Source organism: Mobula hypostoma, chromosome 22 (assembly GCF_963921235.1).
Source record: "Mobula hypostoma chromosome 22, sMobHyp1.1, whole genome shotgun sequence".
In the NCBI taxonomy this organism is placed as follows: Eukaryota; Metazoa; Chordata; class Chondrichthyes; order Myliobatiformes; family Myliobatidae; genus Mobula; species Mobula hypostoma.
The window spans coordinates 53,308,959-53,336,658 of NC_086118.1; the positions used below are offsets into that span (position 1 = coordinate 53,308,959).

General features: G+C 40.2%; 1 protein-coding gene across 1 annotated transcript in view; it reads right to left on the reverse strand.

Annotated features, from left to right (window-relative positions):
* pitpnc1a (phosphatidylinositol transfer protein cytoplasmic 1a) overlaps positions 1 to 27,700 on the reverse strand; it is a 328,993-nt gene that overhangs the window by 30,078 nt on the left and 271,215 nt on the right. The window contains exon 9 of the mRNA XM_063030617.1: positions 14,575 to 14,670. Within this exon, the coding sequence (XP_062886687.1) occupies positions 14,575 to 14,670 (96 nt within the window). The remainder of the gene's footprint in view (positions 1 to 14,574; positions 14,671 to 27,700) is intronic.

Below are 27,700 nucleotides of genomic sequence, written 5' to 3' on the forward strand. Positions count from 1 at the left end.
AATAGGTTAGGACTTTATTCCCTGGAGCGTAGAATAATGAGGGGAGATTTGATAGAGGTATATAAAATTATGATGGGTATAGATAGAGTGAATGCAAGCAGGCTTTTTCCACTGAGGCTAGGGGAGAAAAAAACCAGAGGACATGGGTTAAGGGTGAAGAGGGAAAAGTTTAAAGGGAACATTCGGGGGGGCTTCTTCACACAGAGAGTGGTGGGAGTGTGGAATGAGCTGCCAGATGAAGTGGTAAATGCGGGCTCACTTTTAACACTTAAGAAAGACTTGGACAGGTACATGAATGAGAGGTGTATGGAGGGATATGGTCCAGGTGCAGGTCAGTGGGACTAGGCAGAAAAATTGTTCAGCACAGCCAAGAAGGGCCAAAAGGCCTGTTTCTGTGCTGTAATATTCCATGGTTCTAAAAAGAACCCAAGGGTAAAAGACCTGCAGAAATCTCTAGAACTTGCTAGAGTCTCTGTTCATGTGTCCACTTTAAGAAAAAAACTGAATAAGAATAGTGTTCATGGAAACCTCTGCTCTCCAAAAAAAACAATTGCTACATGTCCCAAATTTGCAAAAAGACCACCTGGGTGTTCTACAACACTTCTGGGACAATGTTCTGTAGAGAGATGAAACCAAAGTTGAACTTTTTGAAGGAAAATGGGCACTGCACACCACACCAACACCAAAACCTCATCCCAACTGTGAAGCATGGAGGAAGGAACATCAATGCTTGGGGCTGCTTTGCTGCCTCAGGACCTGAACAGCTTGCAATTGTTGTGGGAACAATGAATTCAAAATTGTTCCAAGACATTTTACAGGAGAATATCTGGGTAGCAGTCCATCACCTGAAGCTTAATAGAAGATGGAAAATGCAACAAGACAATGATCTGAAAGACAAGAGTAAATCAACAATGGGATGGTTTAAAAAGAAGAAAATTTGTGTTTTGGAATGTCTGAGTCAAAGTCCTGACCGTAACCTATAGAAACGTTGTGGAAGGATCTGAAGCAATGATTTCATGTAAGGAAACCCACTAACATCCCAGAGTTGACGCAGTTTTGTCAGGAGGAATGGCCTAAAATTTCTCCAAGCTGATGCGCAGGACTGTTAACAGTTACTGGAAACATTTGGTTGAAGTTATTGCTGTTAAGGCAAAGGTTCACATACTTTTTCCAACTTGTAATATTGGATCATATTTTCTCAATAAATAAGTGAACAAGTATAACAATTTTTTGCGTTATTTATTTAAATGGGTTCGCTATCTAGTTTTAAGACTTACATGAAGATCTGATCACATTTTAGCTCATATTTATATAGAAACAGAGAAAATTCAACATGGTTCACAAACTTTCTAGCACTACTGTACGTGTGAATAATAAATCTAATATAATAAAATAAAATCTGATGAACCATGGAAGACTGAGGTTCAAATTAGTTAACTCAGAGAAGTAAAGATTTTCAATATTACCCAAACTTGTTTTCATCTGTGCAGAATTGGCAGGAATGAGTGAAGCTACAATATTAATTTATAATATTGAAAGGATAAATGACCAATGAAGCGAAATTGGACGGGACACTTGGGCACAAACATAAATTACAAGTAATAGTGTATTGTGGGGAGGAAATAACTAATAGACAGCACATTCTATTAATGATACCAGGAAGAAAAAGAAGCACAGCAAAAGGAGCTTCTGTAGCTCCTTGTTTTAACAAATGATGGCATTTTAAAAAATCAGACTCAGAAAGAAGGAAAAATTCCCCATAAATTTATCCCCAGTCAGTTGTGCTAAACACTGCAGAGTACTACTGCATTAATTTTCCAAACTCATTTCCATCAAAGTACCAGACAGTGTCATTAATGGTATTGGCAGAGGATGAATTTCAAAATTCAAAATTTACAGTACATTTATTATCAAAGTATGTTATACATTATACAACCTTGAGATTCATCTCCTTACAGGCAGCCACAAAACAAAGAAACCCAATAGAACCTATTAATAAAAAGACCATCAAACACCCAATGTGCAAAAAAAAAATGAATCATGCAAACAATAAAAGTAGCAAATAACATTCAGAACAGAAGTTCGCAGAAGTGAGTCTACAGCAGATTCAGGAGCCTGTTAGTTGGAGGCCACAGTCTCAGTTCTGCGCAAGAGTCAAGTAAACCTTATGGAGCAGTGACCTAAACTGTGCTGTCCCTTGCCTTCGGTCTTGACACCCCAATCTTTTCAGTCTGGCCCAGTGCATAAATCATCCAAACCTCGGTTCATTCCTTATTCTCGGACCTCAGCCCTGCTGGCTCGATATGCTCTTGAGCCCAGACCCACCTCTTTGATTTGGCCTGTACCCAACTTTTCCAATTTGGCCTGGCACTTAAATCAATCAAGCCTCGGATCTTTCCTCATTCTTGTGCCTGGACTCTGCCTTGCCTCTAAACACCTTGCCTAAGTTCTGCTGCATCAAATCCCCTTCAAGTTGGCTCTAGCAATGGCTCATTTCTCACTCTCATGTGAGCAATAGTTAAGCTGCCTCAATTCAATCCATACACATCACATCGCAACCGTCCTGCACCTTTGAGACTTCAGTTCATATTGCAATACTGCCCAGTCGAACAGGCAGTTCAAAAGCTCAACTTGAGGAAGGAAGTTACAGGCTATTGATTACAGTGATTATTTACCAGAAAAAGTGTGAATAATAAAGTAATAAGTTTTTTTTCTTTGTTTTGTTTGCTGCTGGTAAGTAGTCACTGAGCTTCACCAGCATCATCGTAAACCGGATACTTTCAAGGAAAATGAGAATATGCCTTTAAAAAAATCCAACGATATTGAAGTGAATCTACAAGCATCCAAGATGTGCACCAAGTTCACCTTTTATGACAATGGCATAGAAGGCAGCAGTTCAGCCCATTGTGTCCATGAAGTCACCTAGCAGAGAAGCGACCTGCTACAGATGGAAACATCCTCTCCACGTCCATTCCATTTAAGCCTTTCAATCTTCAATTGGTTTTAGTGAGATTCCACACCCGCCACCTCCTCATTCTTCTAAACTCCATCCATTCCTTTTTGGTTCTTTTGACACTTATCTGCACACAGTGAAAGCTTGCAGCAGATTCAGATTCAGATTCAGATTTATTTATTACATGTAAAGTATATCAAGATATAAAGTAAAATGTTTGATTCGCGTTAATAACCTGCATACCCAAGAATGTGCTGGGGGCAGCCTGCAAGAGTTGCCACATATTCTGATGTCAACACTGCATGCCCACAACGTTCTATAGAGCCACACAAGCAATGAGATCTGGATTCGACCAGAGCAGCCTATTACCAACACATATCTGAATGTGGGATGGACCTACGGAATCATGGTAATGCACTCAGCACTTGAGGTTGGGATTGAAACCAGGTCTCCTGAAGCTGTGAGGGGAATTGCTAAGTGGTGCGTCACTGTGCCATCCAGTAACACACTGATGAAATCTCACGAGCAAACAGCAATTTGTCCTGATTTGGCAAACATCTCAGTTAATGGATTAATTAAGACAAAAGGTTAATATGCAGTTTAATTGAATATGCTCATCTGCTGCCTGATAAATCTGTAACATTTTTGAGTAGATTTTATGTGAGTCAAATCCAAACAACATCAGAACTACTTAAGTCCAGCAATACAGTTGTTGCTGATATTAATTGTGACTGATTGGAGTGGATCTGAGTTCAAGAAAACATTGAAATTTGTTACATTTTAAAATTCTTTGATCAGAATTGGTTTGTGTGGGTTATTTTGCATTTCTGAAAGCTGATCTGAAATAGTTCCATTCCTAAGATGGACTTTCTATTCACATTGATTAAAAATAAAAGATTAATAATCTCAGTAAAATATCATAGACCCCCCTCTACCCAGCATTTTCTCAGTGAATGTGCATTCACTGGATAACAAAATTGATGACCTGTGGGTAAGATTGCTGTATTGGAAGGAAATGAGAGATTGTTGTGTTCTATGTTTGAATAAGATGGAGCTTTCTCCCAGATATGTCGATCAGATTTGTAGGCTTCTCGATTCACAGGACAGACCAAAGAGCTGATTTAGAAAAGGCAAAAGGTGAAGGTGTATGTTTCATGATAAACTCTGGGTGCTCTGGTTTGCTCCCACATTCCAAAGACGTATGGGTTAGTGGGTTAATTGATTACATGGGTGTAATTGGTTGGCGCAGGCTCATGTTACCACCTCAAAGACCTTTTACCATACTGTATCTCTAAATAAAACTAAAGACCTGAAGGATTGAATGACCTACACTGGTGCTTCTAATATTTTATGATTCCAATTTCAAGTTACTTATGAAAATAATTCAATTTATATCAGTGCAACTGACTCAAAAATGCTGAATAGGTGAACGGAATTTGGAGAAACATTATTCCAATTCTGAACCATTCATTCCAATTTCCAGCAAAAATGAAAGAATATATGTACAGAACCAAAGAGACGTCTTCCTCTTTGTAAACTTGTCAAGTTATCGTTTGCATGCGTGGCTCCCAGTGAAATAATGCAGAGGATGCAGCAAGGTGATGGGTGCAGATTATGACCTGTTACTGACATCATCAGACAGACGAGGGGTGATTGATAAGTTCATGGCCTAAGGTAGATTGAGTCAATTTTAGAAAACCTAGCACATTTATTTTTCAACATAGTCCCCTCCTACACGTACACACTTAGTCCAGTGGTTGTGAAGCATATACATCCCTTCTTTGTAGAAGTGGTCCACAGCAGGGTGCTTGATAAGTTCGTGGCCTAAGGTAGAAGAAGATGAGTTATTAACTTCAAACTTTCTGCATTATCACTCGAAGAGTTGAGCTGCACGTGCATGTAACGAGAGCATCTTGGACCTCCAGCTGGTCCACAGCAGGGGTGATTGATAAGTTTGTGGCCTAAGGTAGAAGGAGATGAGTTATACAGCTCTCGTTACATGCACGTGCAGTTCAACTCTTTGAGTGAAAATACAGAAAGGTTGAAGTTTCTCCTCATCTCCTTCTACCTTAGGCCACGAAATTATCAATCACCCCATGCTGTGGACCACTTCTGGAGGTCCAAGACACTGACTTCTACAGAGAAGGGATCCGTATGCTCCACAGCTGCTAGCCTAAATGTGTAAATGTAGGAAAAATAAATGTGCTAGGTTTTCCTAAAATCGATTCCTTCTACCTTAGGCTACAAACATATCAATCACCCCTCATACTGATATTTTAAATGCCACAGATTTACAAGACATAAATCTTCATGTTTGCTGCTGTTACACATAGGAGTTTTTGCCCAGAGTCAAAGTTCAAACTTCAAACAAAATTCACTATCAAAGTACATATATGTTACCATGTACGGCCCTGAGATTCATTTTCTTGCTGGCATTCACAGTAAATACAAGAACCACAATAGAAACAATGAAAGACAACCCCCAATAAGATGGATAAACAACCAAGGTGCTAAAGATAACCAACTATTCAAATACAAAAAGAAAAAATGATAATAATAATAATAAAGCATTAAATATCGAGAATATAACATGAAGAGTCCTTGAAAGTGAATCCATAGGTTGTGGAACAGTTGAGTGATGGGGCAAATGAAGTTATCCCCTCCAGTTCAAGGGCCTGGTGGCTGAGGGATAACAACTATTCCTGAACCTGGTAGTATCTTCTTCCTGATAGCAGCAGCGAGAAGAAAGCATGGGCTTTCCACATAGATGTGCTCAATGGTGGGGAGGGATTTACCCATGATGGACTGGCCTTATCCACTACTTTTTGGAGGCTTTTTTGGTCAAGGGCATTGATGTTTCCATACCAGGCTGTGATGCAACCAGTCAATATACTCTCTGCCACAAATCTAAAGAAGATTGTCAAAGTTTTAGATGACATGTCGAATCTTTGCAAACTTCTAAGAAAGCAGATGTGCCGCCATACTTTCTTCATAACTCAATATATATGTTTGCTGATGACACAACGATTGTAGGCCGTATCTCGGGTAATGATGAGTTTGAGTACAGAAAGGAAATTAAGAACCTGGTGGCATGGTGCGAAGACAATAACCTATCCCTCAACGTCAGCAAGAAGAAGGAATTGGTTGTTGACTTCAGAAGGAGTAGCGGACCGCACAACCCAATTTATATCGGTGGTGCGCAAGTGGAACAGATCAAAAGCTTTAAGTTCCTTGGGGTCAATATCACAAATGACCTGACTTGGTCCAACCAAGCAGAGTTCACTGCCAAGAAGGCCCACCAGTGCCTTTACTTCCTAAGAAAACTAAAGAAATTTGGCCTGTCCCCTAAAACCCTCATTAATTTTTATAGATGCACCGTAGAAAGCATTCTTCGAGGTACATCACAACCTGGTATGGAAGTTGTCCTGTCCAAGACCGAAAGAAGCTGCAGAAGATTGTGAACACGGCGCAGCACATCACACAAACCAATCTTCCATCCTTGGACTCACTTTACACCGCACGCTGTCGGAGCAGTGCTGCCAGGATAATCAAGGACACGACCCACCCAGCTAACACCCCAAGGCTCAGGAGCTTGAAGACTCATAACGGCCAGATTTGGGAACAGCTTCCTTCCAACTGTGATAAGACTACCGAACGGATCCTGACCCGGATCTGGGCCATACCCTCCAAATATCCTGACGTACCTCTTGGTTTTTTTGCACTACCTTACTTTTCCATTTTTCTATTTTCTATTTATAATTTAAATTTTTAATATTGACTAATTTTTATTACTTTAAATATTTTTAATATTTAACATTTGTAATCCAGGGAGCAGGAAGCACAGAATCAAATATCGCTGTGATGATTGTACGTTCTAGTATCAATTGTTTGGTGACAATAAAGTATAAAGTAAAGTAAAGTAAAGTAGTGATAATTCAGAGGAATTTAAAGTTGCAGACCCTCTTCATCTCTGATAACTGGTTCATGGATTTCCGGTTCTCTCTTCCTGAAATCAATTATTAGCTCCTTGGTCTTGCTGACATTGAGCCAGAGGTTGTTGTTGTGGTACCGCTCAGCCAGAGTCTGAAGCACTGCTATTAATAGTTTATTTAGTTTAGTGGCGGATTCTAATTTTAAAGGTTAATAGATACATTCTTGTGTTGTCTCATAGTAATTGACAAACATTTTCTCATAAACAACTGATGGGAGGGTAGTGGAATTTGTAATTAATAGAACAGGATACTGGCTGGAGCTAAATCCTCACAGAAGAGAACCATATACAGTATCTGATGAAGAGTCTCTTGAACTCCCCAGAGGGTGAATGCAGAGTGCTTTGAAATGCCAGGCACATGTTAGACCATAATACATGGGAGCAGAATTAGGCCATTTGGCTCAACAAGTCCATTCCACTTTTCTATCATGGCTGGTTATTATCCCTCTCAACTCCATTCTCCTGCCTGCTTTCCATAACCTTTGATGCCCTGACTAATCAAGAACTCAACAACCTCTGCTTAAATATACCCAGTGACTTGCTCTCCACAGCCATCAATGGCAATGAATGCGCTGCCCTCTGGCTAAAGAAATTCCTCATCTGTGTGAAACCACCTTTTTACTAGGTCTCTGGAAATGCAGTTCATTAGCCCCTCGTTAACAGCCACTGGACTCCACAGCGAAGAAACCACCCTTCTCAGGCTCTGTATGTGTAGGGTGTTTACGTCTAGGGTGTATATGACTTAGGTCCCTTCAAATTCATGAGGTTGGAATGTCTTGCCCACCCAAACCCCAGTTTATGTGAATGCTGTGTGATTTACTGCCTCCTGCAATCGCCAGTTGGCAAGAAATAACAGTTGTACACGGAATGCAACTATAAAGGAAGTATATTTAGGAATGTTAACTTAACCAACGAGTTATTAAAGAAAAGAAAGTAAAAAACAAAACGGGCCCAATATAATTAAATGGTCACATGTGCATAGGTGGAGCTCAAATCTTCCAAAAGCCATTGTTTCCAATGTACTCACTGCGCCAACTCCTATTCACCGCTTCCTGGTAAAAGTTCCCCTTTTGGACTCCAGTGGATTGTGAATTCCCACTGGTTCTTTTGAGCTTGTTCTCTCTCCATCTCCTGCCGTAAAAGAACTCAACTCCCCTCAGTTTCTGAAACAAAAGCTGCTCCCTCTGTGGTCTCTAGAACCTTCTCCCTCCTGATTGGATGACACACACATTCCTAAGCATCCCTTATCTTTAACAGTAACCCAAACACTGCCAGCAGAACACACTGCTTCTACAGAAAACACATTAAATGATATACCCTACAACATCAGCAGTAAAATCTTTACCAGAGTGTTGCACGTGTCGCTTTATTCTAATGCTTTGCCCTCTGGTCCTAGACTCACTTACTACACATAACATCCTCTCCACATCCACTCTATCTAGGCCTTTCAATATTCGATAGGTTTCAATGAGACCCCCTTTTCATTCTTCTAAATCCCAGTGAACATAGGCCCAGAGCCATCAAACACCGCTCTTCTGTTAACCCTTTCCTTCCGGGAATAATTTTTGTGAACCTCCTCTAGACCTTCTCCAATGCCAGTGTATCTTTTCTTCAATAAGGGGCCTAAAACTCAAAATCAGAATCAGAATCAGGTTTATTATCATCAGCATGTGTCGTGAAATTTGTTAACTTAACGGCAGCAGTTCAATGCAATGCATAATATAGAAGAAGAGAAAAAAAATAAAAAATAAGTAAATCAATTACAGTATATGCATATTGAATAGATTAAAAAATGTGCAAAAAGCAGAAATATATATTAAAAAAGTGAGGTAGTGTTCACGGTTTCAATGTCCATTCAGGAATCAGATGGCAGAGGGGAAGAAACTGTTCCTGGATCACTGAGTGTGTACCTTCAGGCTTCTGTACCTCCTACTTGATGGTAACAGCAAGAAAAGGACATGCGCTGAGTGCTGGAGGTCCTTAATAATGGATGCTGCCTTTCTGAGACACCACTCCTCAAAGATGTCCTGGGTACTTTGTAGGCTAGTACCCAAGATAGAGCTGACTGGATTTGCAACCTTCTGCAGCTTCTTTCGGTCCTGTGCAGTAGCCGTTCCATACCAGACAGTGATGCAGCCTGTCAGAATGCTCTCCATGGTACAACTATAGAAGCTTTTGAGTGAATTTGTTGACATGTCAAATCTCTTCAAACTCCTAATGAAGTATAGCCGCTGTCTTGTCTTCTTTATAACTGCGTCAATATGTTGGGACCAGGTTAGGTCCTCAGAGATCTTGACACCCAAGAGCTTGAAACTGCTCACTCACTCTACTGTTGATCCCTCTACGAGGATTGGTATGTGTTCCTTCATCCTACCCTTCCTGAAGTCCACAATCAGCTCTTTTGTCTAACTGACGTTCGGTACGCCCTCTCATCTCCATCTGAGATTCTACCAACAATTGTTGTATCGTCAGCAAATTTATAGATGGTATTTGAGCTGCGCCTAGCCACACTGCTCACAATACTTCAAGGGCGGTCTGACCAATGCGTTATAAAGCCTCAGCCTTATAATGCTGAACTTGAAAAAGATAGTGTCAGTGATGGTGTTAACGTTGGATACATTTAGATCATGGAACATCATATTTATGACAGAGCTGGTACACAATGGACACTTGCACTGCATTGTAAACATGTTCAGTCCCAACTCTTTGTTCACATAAAAGTGTATTACACTCAGGGATTTCGATCAATTTAACTGTGATTTTTTATTTGTGAATCACATGCTCCTTTTTCATAGTAGAGGTCAAAAAGCAGGCAAAGTTGTAAAACATGAAAAACCAAAAAAATCAAAAACTTAAATGTCAACAGTTCAGAAGTATTCATCCCCCTTTGCTCAGTACTTAATTGAACCACCTCTCTTAGCTATTACAGCCAGTAGTCTTTTTGGATAAGTCTCTATTGGCTTTGCAGAATGCGATGGAGCAAGATTTGCCCATTCCTCCTTGCAAAATTGCTCAAGCTGTGCCAGCTTAGTTGGGGAACAGCAGTGGGCAGCAATCTTGAGGTCTTGCCAGAGATGTTCGATTGGGTTAAGGTCAGGACTCTGGCTAGGCCACTCAAGGACATTAACTTTCTTAATTTGAAGCTACTCTGTGGTTGCTCTGGCAGTGTGGTTTGGGTCTTTGTCCTGCTGAAAGACGAACTTCCTCCTCAGTTTAAGCTTTATAGCAGTGACTAGCAGGTTTTTATTGAGGATCTTCCTGTATTTACAGCATTCATCTTCCCATCAATCCTGACCAGATTTTCAGTCCCTGCTGCTGAAAAGCATCCACATGTCATGATGCTGTTTCCACCATTCTTCACAGTAGGGATGGTGTTACCTGGACTATGCACAGTATTAGATTTATGCCACACATACCACTTCATGTATATCTTTACAGTTTCTTCTAAGTGACATTTTCAAAGTCCTTACAGGCAAGGATGTGCTTTTGTTTTAGCCAATGCTTCTTCCTTGCCACTCTTCCATAAATAGTCTTTCTGTGCAAGGCCTTAGAGATTGCGAAGTCATGAACTTCATCTCCAGTTGCAGCTACTAACTTCTGCAGCTCACTCAGAGTGACTGTTGCCATCACAGTAGCTTCTCTTACAGGTGCCATTCTTCTCTGGTGACCAAGTTTAGAAGGGCAACCTGACTTAGGCAGTGTTGCTATGGTTTCATATTTTTTCTACTTTTTCGTCATGGCCTGCACTGGGCTCTGAGATATCTTCAGTGCCATTGAGATGGTCTTGTACCCTATCCCAGATTTGTGCTTCTCTATTATAATTTCCCTGACTTGTCTTGAATGCTCTTTTGTCTTCATTTTAGTTTGGTCTGTTGAAATTCTACTGTACCGTTGGACCTTACAGAGCGGGGGAGTATTCTTATGAATTCATTGAAAACAGGTGATCCTCCAATTTTCTACATCAAAAAAATTGGATTAGTTGGTAAGGTAATACTCCACATCACACCTGAGGAAAGTTAGTGTAGTAATTATAAAGGGGATGAATACTTCTTCAGCCTCACAATTTTGGTTTTTAGTTTCTAGTAAATTGTTGACAGATTTTGGAATTTTTCTTTTGATTTAACATAACGCACAAATTTTTGGTGATTAGCTCACAAAAATTCTAACTTCAATATATTTTAAATTTAGAAAATGAGGCAGTAAAATGTGAAAATAGTCATGGGGGCTGAATATTTTTTCAAGGCACTGCATATTGCATACAAAACATTTATATAATAAACACAGAATTGGTGGTATATAAGAGAAAGTGATAAGGATTGCCTGATCTCATAAATGCTGGAGCACCTCAACAGAAGAGGCAGCATCTATGGAGAAGAGTTCTATTTCAGATCCCCAGCATTTATAATGTAATCCATAAGCACAAGTTACATTAATACAAAATCAATAAATCCTGTTAATTATACTTACAGTCGAAAAGGCTCAAAGGTTTATTCACAAAATACTCTGCAGATGCTGGGGTCAAAGGTTTATTTACAAACGTATTTAATTCACCAGGGCTGAATACATCCAGAAGATGCCAGCTTCCATGTTTGCTTTGTGTTAATTTTGGTTATGAAGGTGCCTTCTGACATATAAGGAGAAATTAGCCAGCATATAAGACTGTTAACTCATGGTTCTTCATGAAAGAAAGATGACAAGGTAGTGTTGAGTTGAAATACCACACACCACAGAGTTGTGAGCACAAATGGAAATAAACAAATCTAACAGTCATGACAGAGATGTGGTTGCAAAGTAACTGGCTTTGTAATTAAATACTGAAGAATACCTAAACTTTAGAAGAGATGAATAAAATTTGGATAAGACACTAAAGAATATTATTTTAGCTCAGAAAATCAGGAAGTACGTAGAATCTGTTTGAGCAGAGCTAAGAAAATAAGTGACAGAAAACATGAGTGGGAATTGTATATACAGTATATACAGTCTTAGGCACTTGTAAAACATTTTGTAAATTGAAGATGCTTTCAAAAATAATGAAAAGTTTCTAAATATAAAAAAAACCTTAAAGAGCAGTAATTAATTAAAAAAACTAAATCAAATCATTATTTGGTGTGACCATCCTTTGCCTTTAAAACTGCATCAATTCTCTTAGGTACGCTGTCATGTAGTTTTATAAGAAAATCAGCTCACAGATTGTTCCAGAACTTGCCTCAGTTCTGCAGACTTTGGCTGTCTCGCTTGTTTCTGTCTCTCCAGGTAATTCCAGACAGCCACAATAATGTTGATATCAGGGTTCTATGGAGGCCATATAATTTGAAACCATATAAAAAATCTAGTGCCTAAGACTTTCGAACTGTAAGTAGGTTCCCTAACAGTAGTGATAATCCAGGGCATGCTATTAATCAGGAAATTACAGTAAAGGTACAGGTGATATGGCCATTACAATAATCATAGGGGCTTTAATCTACTTATATACTGAACAAAGCAAATTAGTACTAATAATGTGGAAGACAAGTTCATAGAGTGTATAAAAAGATAGTTTTCTTGATCTTTATGTTGAACAATCAAAGCTATTTTAGATCTAATATTGTGCAATCAGCAAGAATTAATGATCTGGTCGTTTAGGGGATTTTAGGGGAAAAGTGACCACAATCAGTTTGAATTTTTGAGTTAGAAATAGATATGGTTCAATTTGCAATCACATCTTAAATGTAAATCAAAAACTGCATAAACTGGCTCTGGTAGATTGGGAAACTACATTAAAATAATGATTGTAAATATGCAGAGGATAATATTTGAAGAATTAATACAAAGCTAATGACAGACATTCCTACAATGCAAAAAAGTTACCTGCCTGTGCCTATTAACGGAAGTTAACAATAGTATGAGAACAAAGGAAAAGGGGTATAATGTTGATAAGAAAAGAAGAAAGGTGGAGAAATGGGAAGAGAGACCAAACCATTGATAAGGGAAAACCAAGAATTGTCCATTGAGAAACAGAAACAAACCATCGATATATAAAAAAAGAAAAAAATAGCTAAGGTCGTTATGGATTCCCGATAGACTGAGAGTGGAGAAGCTACATTGGGCATGAAGGAAATGGCAGAAAAATTAAACAAGTATGTCATATGAGAAGAGATTAAGCAGACTGATTTAATACACTTTTGAGATCAGAAGGATAAGAAATATACAAAATTCTTACAAGGTTTGATAGTAGGTGTTGTTTCTCCAGCCTAGGCTGTTCAGTACCAGGTGATGAATTTTGTGGAATTTGTTGCCACATGCAGCTGTGGAGGCCAGGTCATTGGGTGCAGTTAAGGCAGAGATTGATTAGGTTCTTGATTGGACATGACATCAAAGGTTATGGGGAGAAGGGTGGAAACTGGGGTTGAGGAGGAGATAGAAAAAATGGATCAGCAATGATTGAATGGCAGAGCAGACTTGATGGGCCAGATAGCTTAATTCTGCTCCTATGTCTTATGGTCATAATCTCAAAACAAGGGCAAAGAAATTATTCACCCTGGAGGTTTGAATATTTGAAATTATCTATACAAGAGGGCTGTAGAGGCTTATTTGCTGGGTATATTCAAAACAGAGACCAATAAATTTTTAGCTGTTAAAGAAATCAAGGGGAATCGGAACATGGCACTAAAGTAAGTGATCAGTCATATTGTTTCTGAATGACATGAGGAGCTGAATGTGCTTCTAGTTGCTGGTTCATGCGATATAATATGTCACCATCCAGTCTATAGTACAAGGCCACTGCTGTAGAAGTCTGCACCCACCTACATAACCAAAATCTAATCCAACTCACACATGTGTGAGAGAAAGCTGTTTAGGTACTCTATGGTTGGAAAAACTGGGGATGTACAAAAGGTGGATTTAGCAAGACGTATCCAATGTAAAAATATCATTATTTTTAATGGATTAATTTTTGTTTTATTTAGAGATACAGCATGGTAACAGGCCCTTCTAGTCCAACAATCCTGCACCACCCAATTACACCAATGTGACCAATTAACTCACTAACCTGTACATCTTTGTAATGTGGGAGAAAACTGGAGCATCCAGAGGAAAACCACATGGTCTTGGAGTGAATGTACAATCTCCTTACAGACAGTGGCGGAATTGAATCTGGGTCACCAGCACTCTTATAGCGTTATGCTAACTTCTACACTACTGTGCCATCCCCAGTATGTTCCAAAGTAGATTGAAATCTGACAAGACTTATGACAGCTTTTTTATTCCATCCCCATTCTGTGAAATATTTCTCGCAAGGGAAAAGGATTGACTATCAGCGCCCTCAAACTAAGATACATTAAAAAATCTACTTTAATCAAACCAAAGCTAACCAGTTTCACCAACCTAATCATGTATTTTTAAAGCTGTTCTGTCTTCACTTTTATTCTATTTCCATGAAAATTAAAATACTATCTAGTTTCATGCTACCATTAAAATCTTACAATTTAATGCAAATATCAGGCAGAATATGGCAAAAAATCATAACTTGGTAAAGGAGAAGAACAATATTTACATTTTTCCTGAGCAAAAATGCAAATTTAAGCATCTCCCACTGTCAGTTTGCACTGTTGCTCAGTTCGACCCAAACGTTCTGGTATGTTTGTTCCCTTACCTCAGAATCTTTGTAGTATCGTTCAGGAATTTCATCGTAAGCGATATCAATGAAACACACATCTCTTTCAACATCTTTTGCCTCTGAATCAAAGATCTGCAACACACATGTAAACAATATTTTTTAGTTATGAAAAGTAACGCAAAAGAAGATAGATGGTCACCAGATGTGCAGAGAGTAACAGATATGTCTAAGTCAGTGAAAAAGGAGGAACTAAATCATGGGATTACAGGGGAGAAGAACTAGTAGAGGACATTATAAGATCTTAATGGCAAACAAGGCTATTTGTCAATCAAATCCATTCTCATTTTCTGTACAGCCTTGGTCTACCGCTCTTCCCTCTGACCCCGCATACTATTTAACATCAAGTGCCTCTTCAACTCCCTGAAAGTTGTCCTGTTTTTGATTCCCTACAGACAGAATTCCACATCATAACCACTCACTCACATCTCCCTGTATTTTTTACCCATTACTTTGAATTTGTGTCATCTGCTCCTCAAACCATCTGCTAGTGGAAAGTATTTCTTTCCATCTTTTATGATCCTGTAAATCTCCAAGCAAATTTTTTTCTCAGTTTTCTTTGCTCCAAGGAGAAGAATAGCAGTTTTTCCAGTCTAAGATTGCAGTTTAGATTCCTCATCCCTAGAGTCATTGCAACAAATCTTTCCAACCACCTCTGAAATCTTTACACACAGCACAAAGACCAGAATTAGATGCAATCCTCCATTTGTGGCCTAACCAGTTCTGGCTTTTTTTGTGGTGTCACACAATCTAATTCCTGTGAAAAATTAAACAATGGGATATTGGAGATTTTTTGCATGGATCAAAAATAATGATTTTTGTTTCAATTCCTCCCTGCATCTGATGTGTCAATTCATGCAGAGTTTTGGACCTGTGCTGTGGAACCAGCCACACACATTTAGATGTCATTTATATCCTTTCCATGAATGCATGTAAGGTCTATGTACCACTTATGACTTTCGGAGCATCTGTGACGCTGGCTCTGTCAATGAAGAATTGCTTAACTAATTTTAGGCTGATGCTGGAAATCTAACATATGTAAATCCTTCAGACCACATCCTTCTCTGGTAAGTAACAAAACCCTCAAAGTTCACTGGAAGGGCATTGAACTATTGACAGCGTCTTCTCCCAGACCAACATCCCTAGCACTGAGGCCCTAGGGCCACTAAGTCAAATATTTTGGGTGGGCCATATCACTCACATACATAACACATCCCTGAGCCAGAAGCTCTTATTCCAAGAGTTCCAGGTGAAAGGTGAAATGTTTAAGGGGAATCTGAGTGCAATTTTTCTCACACAGAAGGTGGTGTGAGTGTGGAACGAGCTGCCAGCAGAAATGGTGGACGTGGATTCAACTGTAACATTTCAGAGAAGTTTGGACAGGTACACGGATGGGAATGGTTTGGAGGAATATGGTCCGAGTGCAGGTAGATGAGATTAGCAGAAGCCTGGGTCGGCATGGAGTGGATGGACCAAAGGGCCCTTTTCTGAACCGTATGACTCTTAGACTCTCACCCACCTCTTCCACCACACCAGATCCTACCACTTATTTATACGTACCAGGGGCACGTTACAGTGGCCAGTTAATGCACCAACCTGTATGGTTTAGGGATGTGGGAGGAAACCCAAATACTCCTACTTGCATGGATTATAAAATGGTATGCGTGAACTTTATTTTCCTAATTATTCAAATATTTTAATTTCTAATAAAGGGTAGCCAGATTGTATTTTTTTTCCTCACAGAACAGGTAACAGATAACCATAAAGTGCTTTTCAGTTAATCATTTGGAGTGTTGCTCAGAGATGCCAGAAGAAAAATGGTTAAGAAATGAAAAATGATAAACTTCATTAGTTATTTTGTTCAAGACCAGCCTAGGAAAGGCAGAAGTCATGAGGATAAGTTACATTTAAAGGAATAACCTTATACTTGATAGGACTGTCATACTGTGGAATGAATATCTCCCTCAGACACTTAATATTTAACTCAGTTGTAACATTTTGAGGATGAGAGTCTGCAATATGGAAAACATTCAGAAATTTCAGATTAGGTCCAAAAGTGATTGAGATTCTGGAAAGTGTTGAAGTGTAATCTTGTTTGGAAAACATACTTACAAACTCATTAAACTAATTTACAGAGGAAGCGAATCATGTGTATCCTTGTGTAGAAAGCACTCTCTACCAGTCAGCACTTTTCAGAACTTCAGGCAGCTATAATATTTTTGGAGGGTTGGCAATTAATGACTAGGCAGAAGCACGTCACTTTATATAATATACAGCATAATGTCAGCATGTTGTACCTTGCTCTGAAATAGAATCAGGAGATGTAGAGACAGTATGGATAGAACTGAGAAACTGTAAGGGCGAAAAGACCCTGATGGGAGTTATCTACAGGCCCCCAAACAGTAGCCTTGATATAGGGTGCAAGTTAAATCAAGAGTTAAAATTGGCATGTCACAAAGGTAATTCTACAGTTGTTATGGGGGATTTTAACATGCAGGTAGACTGGGATAATCAGGTTGGTACTGGACCCCAAGAAAGGGAGTTTATGGAATGCCTCAGGGATGGATTCTTAGAGCAGCTTGTATTAGAGCCTACCAGGGAGAAGGCAATTCTGGATTTAGTGTTGTGTAATGAGCCAGATTTGATAAGGGAACTCGAGGTAAAGGAGCCATTAGGAGGTAGTGACCATAATATGATAAGTTTTAATCTACAATTTGAGAGGGAGAAGGGAAGATCGGAAGTGTCAGTATTATAGTTGAACAAAGGGGACTATGGACACATGAGGGAGGAGCTGGCCAAAGTTGACTGGAAAGATACCCTAGCAGGGATGACAGTGGAACAACAATGCCAGGTATTTCTGGGAATAATACAAAAGATGCAGGATCAGTTCATTCCAAAGAGGAAGAAAGGTTCTAAGGGGAGTAAGGGGCGACCGTGGATGACAAGGGAAGTCAAGGACAGTATAAAAATAAAAGAGAGGAAGTAGAACATAGCAAGGATGAGTGGGAAGCCAGAGGATTGGGAGACTTTTAAGGAGCAACAGAAGATAACTAAAAAGGCAATACGGGGGGAAGAGATGAGGCACGAAGGTAAGCTAGCCAAGAATATAAAGGAGGATAGTAAAAGCTTCTTTAGGTATGTGAAGAGGAAAAAATTAGTTAAGACCAAAGTTGGGCCCTTGAAGATAGAAACGGGTGAAATTATTATGGGGAACAAAGAAATTGCAGACGAGCTGAACGGGTACTTTGGATCTGTCTTCACTAGGGAAGACACAAACAATCTCCCAGATGTAATAGTGGCCAGAGGACCTAGGGTAACAGAGGAACTGAAGGAAATTCGCATCAGGCAGAAAATGGTGTTGGGTAAACTGATGGGACTGAAGGTTGATAAATCCCCAGGGCCTGATGGTCTGCATCCCAGGGTACTTAAGGAGGTGGCTGTAGAAATCATGGATGCATTGGTAATCATTTTCCAATGTTCTATAGATTCAGGATCAGTTCCTGTGGATTGGAGGGTAGCTAATGTTATCCCACTTTTTAAGAAAGGAGGGAGGGAGAAAACAGGCAATTATAGACCAGTTAGTCTCACATCAGTGGTGGGGAAGATACTGGAATGAATTATAAAAGATGTAACAGCGGCATATTTGGATAGCAGTGGCAGGATAGGACCAAGTCAGCATGGATTTACAAAGAGGAAATCATGCTTGACTAATCATCTGGAATTTTTTGAGAATGTAACTATGAAAATGGACATGGGAAAGCCAGTGGATGTAGTGTACCTGGACTTTCAGAAAGCCTTTGATAAGGTCCCACATAGGAGGTTAGTGTGCAAAATTAGAGCAAATGGTATTGGGGGTAGGGTACTGACATGGATAGAAAATTGGTTGGCAGACAGGAAACAAAGAGTCGGGATTAATGGGTCCTTTTCAGAATGGCAGGCAGTGACTAGTTGGGTACCGCAAGGCTCGGTGCTGGGACCGCAGCTATTTACAATATACATTAATGATTTAGATGAAGGGATTAAAAGTAACATTGGCAAATTTGCAGAAGACACAAAGCTGGGTGGCAGTGTGAAATGTGAGGAGGATGTTATGAGAATGCAGGGTGACTTGGACAGGCTGGATGAGTGGGCAGATGCATGGCAGATGCAGTTTAATGTGGATAAATGTGAGGTTATCCTCTTTGGTAGGAAGAACAGGAAGGCAGATTACTATCTGAATGGTGTCAAGTGAGGAAAAGGGGAAGTACAACGAGATCTAGGTGTCCTTGTTCATCAGTCACTGAAAGTAAGCATGCAGTACAGCAGGCAGTGAAGAAAGCTAATGGCATGCTAGCTTTCATAACAAGGGGAGTTCAGTATAGGAGCAAAGAAGTCCTTCTGCAGTTGTACAGGGCCCTGGTGAGACCACACCTGGAATAGTGTACAGTTTTGGTCTCCAAATTTGAGGAAGGACATTCTAGCTATTAAGGGAGTGCAGCGTAGGTTCACGAGGTTAATTCCTGGGATGGCCGGACTGTCATATGTTGAAAGATTGGAGTGACTGGGCTTGTATACACTGGAATTTAGAAGGATGAGAGGGGATCTGATTGAAACATTTAAGATTATTAAGGGATTGGACATGCTAAAAGGAAACATGTTCCCGATGTTGGGGGAGTCCAGAACCAGAGGCCACAGTTTAAGAATAAGGGGTAGACAATTTAGAATGGAGTTGAGGAAAAACTTTTTCACACAGATGGTTGTGGTTCTGTGGAATGCTCTGCCCCAGAAGGCAGTGGAGGCCAATTCTCTGGATTCTTTCAAAAAAGAGTTAGATAGAGCTCTTAAGGATAGTGGAGTGAAGGGATATGGGGAGAAGGCAGGAAAAGGGTACTGATTGTGGATGATCAGCCATGATCACAGTGAATAGTGGTGCTGGCTTGAAGGGCTGAATGGCCTACTCCTGCACCTATTGTCTATTGTCTATTGAAATCTATGGATCATTACCTCTGGTTGAACTTTTAGGCAATATACTTGAATTATTCAGTACAAACTCCCCCAGAGCCTGTTACAAAGAGGTGGGGGATGTTCTCATATTGAGGCTGTAGGATGGAAGCATTAAATGGGAAGGCAGGCTCAAAGGTAAAGACTGATGACCTGTGATGTCGATATCCCGAGGAACAAAAGGGGGACCGGAAAGATTACTCCAGCCTAAGACTGAAAGTATCAGGAAGAATAGAAGGAAGGATGGAGAGGAACAGATACAAGCCCAGAATACAGCAGAGTTCAGACACAGTGGACGAAAGGAAAGGGAAGCGTAAATTTTAATTAAATACATTCAACATTCGTTGCAGTGACAACACCACAGTCTTGTAAAGAGCTGAAAATAATGAACAAACTCCTCTCGGGCCTTCAGCCAAGTACAGGTATGGATTATAACTGGCGTTTTGATGACAAACTCCACCATCTTCTCCAGTTATAATCAATACCTGTACCAGCTGGAAGTCTGAAAAGAGTTTATTCGCCCTATACACTAGACCAGCGGTCCCCAACCACTGGGCAGCAAAGCATGTGCTACCAGGCCGTGAGGAGACGATATGATTTGGCAATATGAAACGAGATAAGACCATAAGACAAAGGAGCAGAAGTCGGCCATTCGGCCCATCGAGTCTGCTCCGCCATTTTATCATGAGCTGATCCATTCTCCCATTTAGTCCCACTCCCCTGCCTTCTCACCATAACCTTTGATGCCCTGGCTACTCAGATACCTATCAAACTCTGCCTTAAATACACCCAATGACTTGGCCTCCACTGCCACCCGTGGCAACAAATTCCATAGGTTCACCACCCTCTGGCTAAAAAAATTTCTTCACATCTCTGTTCTGAATGGGTGCCCTTTCCTTAAGTCATGCTCTCTCGTACTAGACTCCCCCATCATGGGAAACAACTTTGCCACATCCACTCTGTCCATGCCTTTCAACATTCGAGATGTTTCTGTGAGGTCTCTCCTCATTCTTCTAAACTCCAAGGAATACAGTCTAAGAGCGGACAAACGTTCCTCATATGTTAACCCTCTCATTCCCGGAATCATTCTAGTGAATCTTCTCTGTACCCTCTCCAACGTCAGCACATCCTTTCTTAAATAAGGAGACCAAAACTGCCCACAGTACTCCAAGTGAGGTCTCATCAGCACCTTATAGAGCCTCAACATCACATCCCTGCTCCTATACTCTATTCCTCTATTCACAAAGCCATCTATTCCATAATCCAAATCGTTGATGTACAATGTAAAAAGAAGCGGCCCCAACATGGACCCCTGTGGAACACCACTGGTCACCGGCAGCTAACCAAAATAGGATCCCTTTATTCCCACTATCTGTTTCCTGCCAATCAGCCAATGCTCTATCCATGTATGTAACTTTCCCGTAATTCCATGGGCTCTTATCTTGTTAAGTAGCCTCACGTGTGGCACCTTGTCAAAGACCTTCTGAAAATCCAAATATACAACATCCACTGCATCTCCCTTGTCTAGCCTACTTGTAAATTCCTCAAAAAATTGTAATAGGTTTGTCAGGCAGGATTTTCCTTTAAGGAATCCATGCTGAGTTCTGCCTATCTTGTCATATGCCTCCAGGTACTCCGTAACCTCATCCTTGACAATCGACTCCAACAACTTCCAAACCACCAATGTCAAGCTAATAGGTGTATAATTTTCTTTTTGCTTCCTTGCCCCCTTCTTAAATAGCGGAGTAACATTTGCAATCTTCCAGTCCTCCAGAACCATGCCAGAATCTAACGACTTTTGAAAGATCATCGCTAATGCCTCCGCAATCTCTATAGCTACTTCCTTCAGAACACGAGGGTGCATTCCATTTGGTCCGGGAGATTTATCTACCCTTAGATTATTCAGCTTCCTGAGTACTTTCTCTGTCGTAATTGTGACTGTGCACACTTCTCTTCTCTGCCACCCTTGAGTGTCCGGTATACTGCTGATGTCTTCCTCAGTGAAGACTGATGCAAAATACTCGTTCAGTTCCTCCGCCATCTCCTCATCTCCCATTACAATTTCTCCAGCATCATTTTCTATCAGTCCTATATCTACTCTCACCTGTTTTTTACTCTTTATATACTTGAAAAAGCTTTTAGTATCCTCTTTGATATTATTTGCTCGCTTCCTTTCATAGTTAATCTTTTCCCTCTTAATGACCTTCTTAGTATCCTTTTGTAAGCTTTTAAAAACTTCCCAATCCTCTGTCTTCCCACTAATTTTTGCTTCCTTGTATGCCCTCTCCTTTGCTTTAACTTTGGCTTTGACTTCTCTTGTCAGCCACGGTTGCATCCTTTTTCCATTCGAAAATTTCTTCTTTTTTGGAATATACCTGTCTTGCACCTTCCTCACTTCTCGCATAAACTCCAGCCACTGCTGCTCTGCCGTCCTTCCCGCCAGTGTCCCTTTCCAGTCAACTTTGGCCAGTTCCTCTCTCATGCCACTATAATTTCCTTTACTCCACTGAAATACCGACACATCAGATTTCGGCTTCTCTTTTTCTAATTTCACAGTGAACTCAATCATGGTATGATCACTGTCTCCTAAGGGTTTCTTCACCTTAATCTCTCTAATCACCTCCGGTTCATTACACAATACCCAATCCAGTACAGCCGATCCCCTAGTGGGCTCAACAACAAGCTGTTTTAAAAAGCCACCTCGCAGACATTCTACGAGTTCTCTCTCTCGAGATCCAGTGCCGATCTGATTTTCCCAATCCACTTGCAAGTTAAAACACCCCACAATTATCATAACACTGCCCTTCTGACAAGCCTCTTCTATTTCCTGTTGTAATTTGTAGTCCACATCACTGCAGCTGTTTGGAGGCGTATAAATAACTGCCATCAGGGTCCTTTTACCCCTGCAATTTCTTAGCTCAACCCATAAAGATTCTGCACCTTCCAATCCTACATCACCTCTTTCTAATGATTTAATATCATTTCTTACCAATAAAGCCACGCCTCCCCCTCTGCCTACCTTCCTATCCTTCCGATACACCGTGTATCCTTGAACGTTCAGCTCCCAGAGACATACATCCTTTAGCCACGTCTCAGTGATGGCCACAATATCATACCTGCCAATCTGTAGCTGTACGACAAGATCATCCACCTTATTCCTTATGCTGCGTGCATTTAAGTATGTTTGTATAACACCTTAAGACCAGTATTTGGTACTTTTCGCTTTGATTCCACTGCAACTTTATTGCATTGCAACTCATCCCAATGGCTACAAATTTGCCCCAACACCTGCCTGTCTTTTCTGACATCTTTACTGCTCACTATCTTAGATTTATTTCTGTTTTCCCTTTTCTCCGCTCTATCATTCCGGTTCCCATCCCCCTGCCAAATTAGATCAAACCCTCCCTAACAGCTCTATTAAACCTTCCCGCCAGGATATTGGTCCCCTTCGGGTTCAGGTGTAATCTGTCCATCTTGAACAGGTCATACTTCCCTCAGAAGAGATCCCAGTTATCCAAGAATCTGAAGCCCTGCCCCCTGCACCAGTGTCTCAGCCACGCATTCATCTGCCTGACGTGAGTCAGCTGCACCTTTCCTCATTCCCTGTCACGCACTGTTGAACTTCAACACCCCCCCATCCAACTGTTGACCAGTCCGCAAGAATATTGTCAATATTAAACCGATCCGTGGTGCAAAAAAGGTTGGGGGCTCCTGCACTGGACAAAAGGAAAGCACTAGATCCTTTTTCAGCTGAAAATAAACTCTGAATGTACTAAATTAACCGGGAAGCACAAGGACATCCATGTCATCATTAAAAATTGAAACTTGAGAGATGTCCCGAACTGAAACACCAGAAATAAATTAATTTAAATGTAAAGACGAACTCTTCTGCTGTTTATCTGTACCTTTATCTAATCCTGGAAAGTTTTTTTTAAGTACAATAAATTATTGTATTGAGTTATTAATCAGTACAAATTCCCCCAGAGCCTGAATTCTGTAACAGCTACAAAATTAAATAATTATTTGGAGCATTGCTTAGAGTTGCCAAAAGAAAAATGATAAACTCCATGCGCGTTACTTTGTTGAAGACCATTCTAGGAAAGGCAAAAGTCATGAGGGCAAGTTAAATTTAAACACGTACTTTATACTTGATGTCCAGGGCTGTTTGAAAGTAGGCCAGGTTGACTTATACTTCTACAAAGTATAATCCTGCCTTTCCAATAGCAGTGACATGATCAGAGTAATCATTTTCAAGATATAATGTTGACATAGCTACTGTACAATAGTGAGATATTTGGGCATGGACAGTCAGGGAAGAATGTCATTTATAAAGACACTTGTAAATAGAGTTGGTGGGACAGGAAGTTTCTCAGCATTTTGTATTGCTCTCAATATTATAGCATTGAAACTTCCTGTTTCTCATGCAGGAACTAACCACAAATTGTTATAAGGTTTCTACAACATATATAAAATTTAAAAAAAAACAATTCACAAAAGGAAAAGATATTAAAGTTACCATTAGATGGAGCCTGAGAGCCACGATGAAGGAATACAAACTGATTAATGTATTTTATCTAACCTCTCTTATTTATCCACTTTAGCCAGTAGCACTGTGAACTCCTCCTGCAATACCTTCTGCACATCACTCACAGTTTTCCCACAGAAATGGTTAGATGCAGTGATGCAGATGTGTGTCAGTGGTATTTTGATCCCGATGTTCAGGACTGTTTTGAAATAGGCAAGGTTAATTTGTACTTCTATATTTCAGAGCACCAGATTCTACAATCCTTCTTTCTGTAAAGGATCCTGGTCTCACCTATCACTTGCCAGCTTGTATTCCTCCTCCCTCCCTCCACCTTCTTATTCTGGCTTCTGCCCCCTATCTTTCCAGCCCTGATGAAGGGTCTCAGCCCAAAATGTCAACTGCTTTTTCCCCTCAATAAATGCTGCTTGGCCCATTGAGTTCCTCCAATGTGTTTCTCAGAAAGACTTTCAGTGTCTGCACTCAGAAGGAACTATTTAATTCTGTAAGGTAAAGCTGGAATCAGCACAACAAGAAAGTGGGCCTCACACTTCACATTTGTAAAACAAAAGATTCTGTACAAATCTGTCTCACTGTACAAAACAGCTCTCCAAGCAATAGAGGTCTGTTGTGAGATTATGGAATAAAACCTTTTGACTAAAAAACTATAAAACATAGGAGCAGAATTAGGCCATTCAGCCCACTGAGTCTGTTCCACTCTTCCATCATGGCTGATTTATTTTCCCACTCAACCCCATTCTCTTGCTTTCTCCTCCTTACCTTTGACCGTTATGAATCAAGAACCAATCAGCATCCACTTTAAAGACTGTATACCCACTGACTTGGACTCCATAGCCGTCTGTGGCAATGAATTATACAGATTCACCACATTCTGGCTAAAGAAATTCCTGCTCATTTCTATTCCAAAGGGATGCCCTTGTATTCTGGTCTTTGACTCCCCCACTATAGGAAACATATGTGGACCATCTCGAACATTTCAATGAAGGTCACACCGATAATGTAATTCACCATCGATTTCGGTGCGACAACACAACCTTTGTCTATCAGAGGTAAAGGTCAACACTTCAGCCTTGGTACAAGGTTCATGGTTTACCAGGCAACAATGAACTCTATGCTCTGGTATGCATCTGAGACATAGACTATCTTTTGCAGATTCATAAAGCACTGCAGACACATTACCATTACTGTCTCTGCAAGTCTTCCAAATCCACTGGCAGATAAACAAACCTACGTCAAGTGTCGTCTGCCAGGTCAACATCCCCTGCCTGCATTTACCCAGTCAGCTCCGATGAGCTGGCCAGATCACTCACATGCTTGTTCCCAGACTCACTGAACAGATATTCTCTCCTTAGCAAAAAAAAACAAACAGGCAGACAGCGGAAGCGGTTTAAGAGGAACTTAAACTGTGAAGAAGCACATCTCTTCCTAGACAACTCATCTATGCTCCTCAAAGTAGAATCCCACACTAGCCTCATCAACCACCTCAGAACCAACAAATCATTCTTGATTTCCAGGAACTGCTTAAGATGAAGGATTTAGAGGTAAAGTCAAACAGTAGTTCCATAAAAGCCAGTAGCGTGCTTTTTGATAAATAATTAAGATGTTTGATATTAATTTTTTTGAGTTATGTTAAGAATTTCAATGATGTAGTATTAGTTAATTTTATTATAAACACCATTGTTGGCAATAGTGGGAAAACATTACTGCTGGAGTAAATTTAAAAATGATTTCTTGCCCATTTTGGAGACAGGTAATAACACAAATGGTTGAGGATTGAAATTCAGTTACTCAGTAGAGTATTTCTTTTGCCAATCGTGTCACAAAAGAAAATGATATTCTGAGTCTATTGGGTACAAATATATTTAGTTATTCTTCTGTGTTCCTGGGAGCCACTGAAGATAATTCTTCACCTATTTATAATTTAATTTATGGGAAGGAGACGGGAGTTTCTGTGTTTAGTATTCACCTGCACTAACTATTGGGCAATAGGTACAGAAGCCTGAATTCCCACACCATCAGGTTCAAAAACAGTTACAGTCGGCCCTCCTTATCCGCGAGGGATTGGTTCCGGGACACCTCGCGGATACCAAAAAACGTGGATGCTCAAGTCCCTTATTCAACCTATCTCAATGCGGTGGATCTTAGGACCCAGCGGAACCCTGGACCTTACTTAACCTGTCTTGGCATGGTGGACATTAGGACCCAGTGGCGGAGCTCTGAATCCGCAGTGTTTCTGTTCACGAAAATAATCACGATCACAATTGAAAGTAAAGTAGAAATAATAAAGCGATTGGAAAGATTTGAAACGCCATCGGTCATTGGAAAAGCGTTAGGCTACAGTCGGTCAACGATTGGAACAATTTTAAAGGATAAAGTGAGAAAGGCCCTGCCCTGATGAAAGCTACAATTATTACTAAGCATGCAGTGGTTTAATTATTGGGTTTTAGGGTTTTGGGGTTTGGGGTTTTGGGTTTTTGATCCTCCACATTAACCCGGCACGGATGGAGGGCGCACTCGGGAGCGATCTGTCACTGGATCACCCAGCGCTGCAACATACGTTTCTAAAGTGTTTTATATGCACAGAAAAGTAAAATATATACTATATACTAAGACAAACGTTTGACTAACTGACGCTAAATAATACCGGATGTACCTGTTCCAACCTACTTAGTAAGAGAACTTCTGTTCTTTTTTCGATCCTGATCCACGATAACCTACGCACATCCTCCTGTATACTTTAAATCATCTCTAGATTACTTATAATACCTAATACAATGTAAATGCCATGTAAAATAGTTGTTATATTGCATTGTTTAGGGAATAATGACAAGAAAAAAAGTCTGTACATGCTTGAACAACAAGTGCTGGAAGAGCACTTCCAGGTTTTCCCAATTCGCGGTTGGTTGAATTTGTGGATAAGGAGGGCCGACTTCAATATTCCTTTCTTGAACTAATTAGCAAAACCCTAGTCACTACAGCTAGCAAAACTATGATCATTTTGAGCTAAAATGGGCTTTGATTTTTCTTTGTAAATGTGTTCTTTCTTGTAGAAATTGTGTATAATTTATGCTTAATTTATGGTTTTCTTGTGTTTATGCTGTTACACGGTGCAATTTGCCTGCAATTAAGTTTTTCATTGCACCTGTGGTTGTGCACATGACAGTAAACTCGACTTGACTTTGACTTTGAAATACACTCTTATTTTTGGACCTGTTTTCAGAAAACAAAGTGAAAGTGAAAGATAAACAGTGCTGGGAAACTGTTACAATTCTGCAGTGCGATCAAGTGGTTCAGGGTTACATAAGAATCTGGTCAAATGTTCCCCCAATCCTCCTGCACACTGACATGATAACACAGCTCTATTTCAACTCACTGAACTGCATGCAACCTGAGAGCGAGCACAGTCTTGTTCTTTATCATCCCAAATCTCATGGTAATTTGGAGAGGCACATATGCCAAATTCAGGCATACTTTTGTGATTGGGACACTGGCTATTATGAATGAACAACAGCTTGCATTCGTCACTGCAACATAGTGTACTGATTTGCACAATGCTTTCCAGAGTGAGCTGTAAGATTAGGA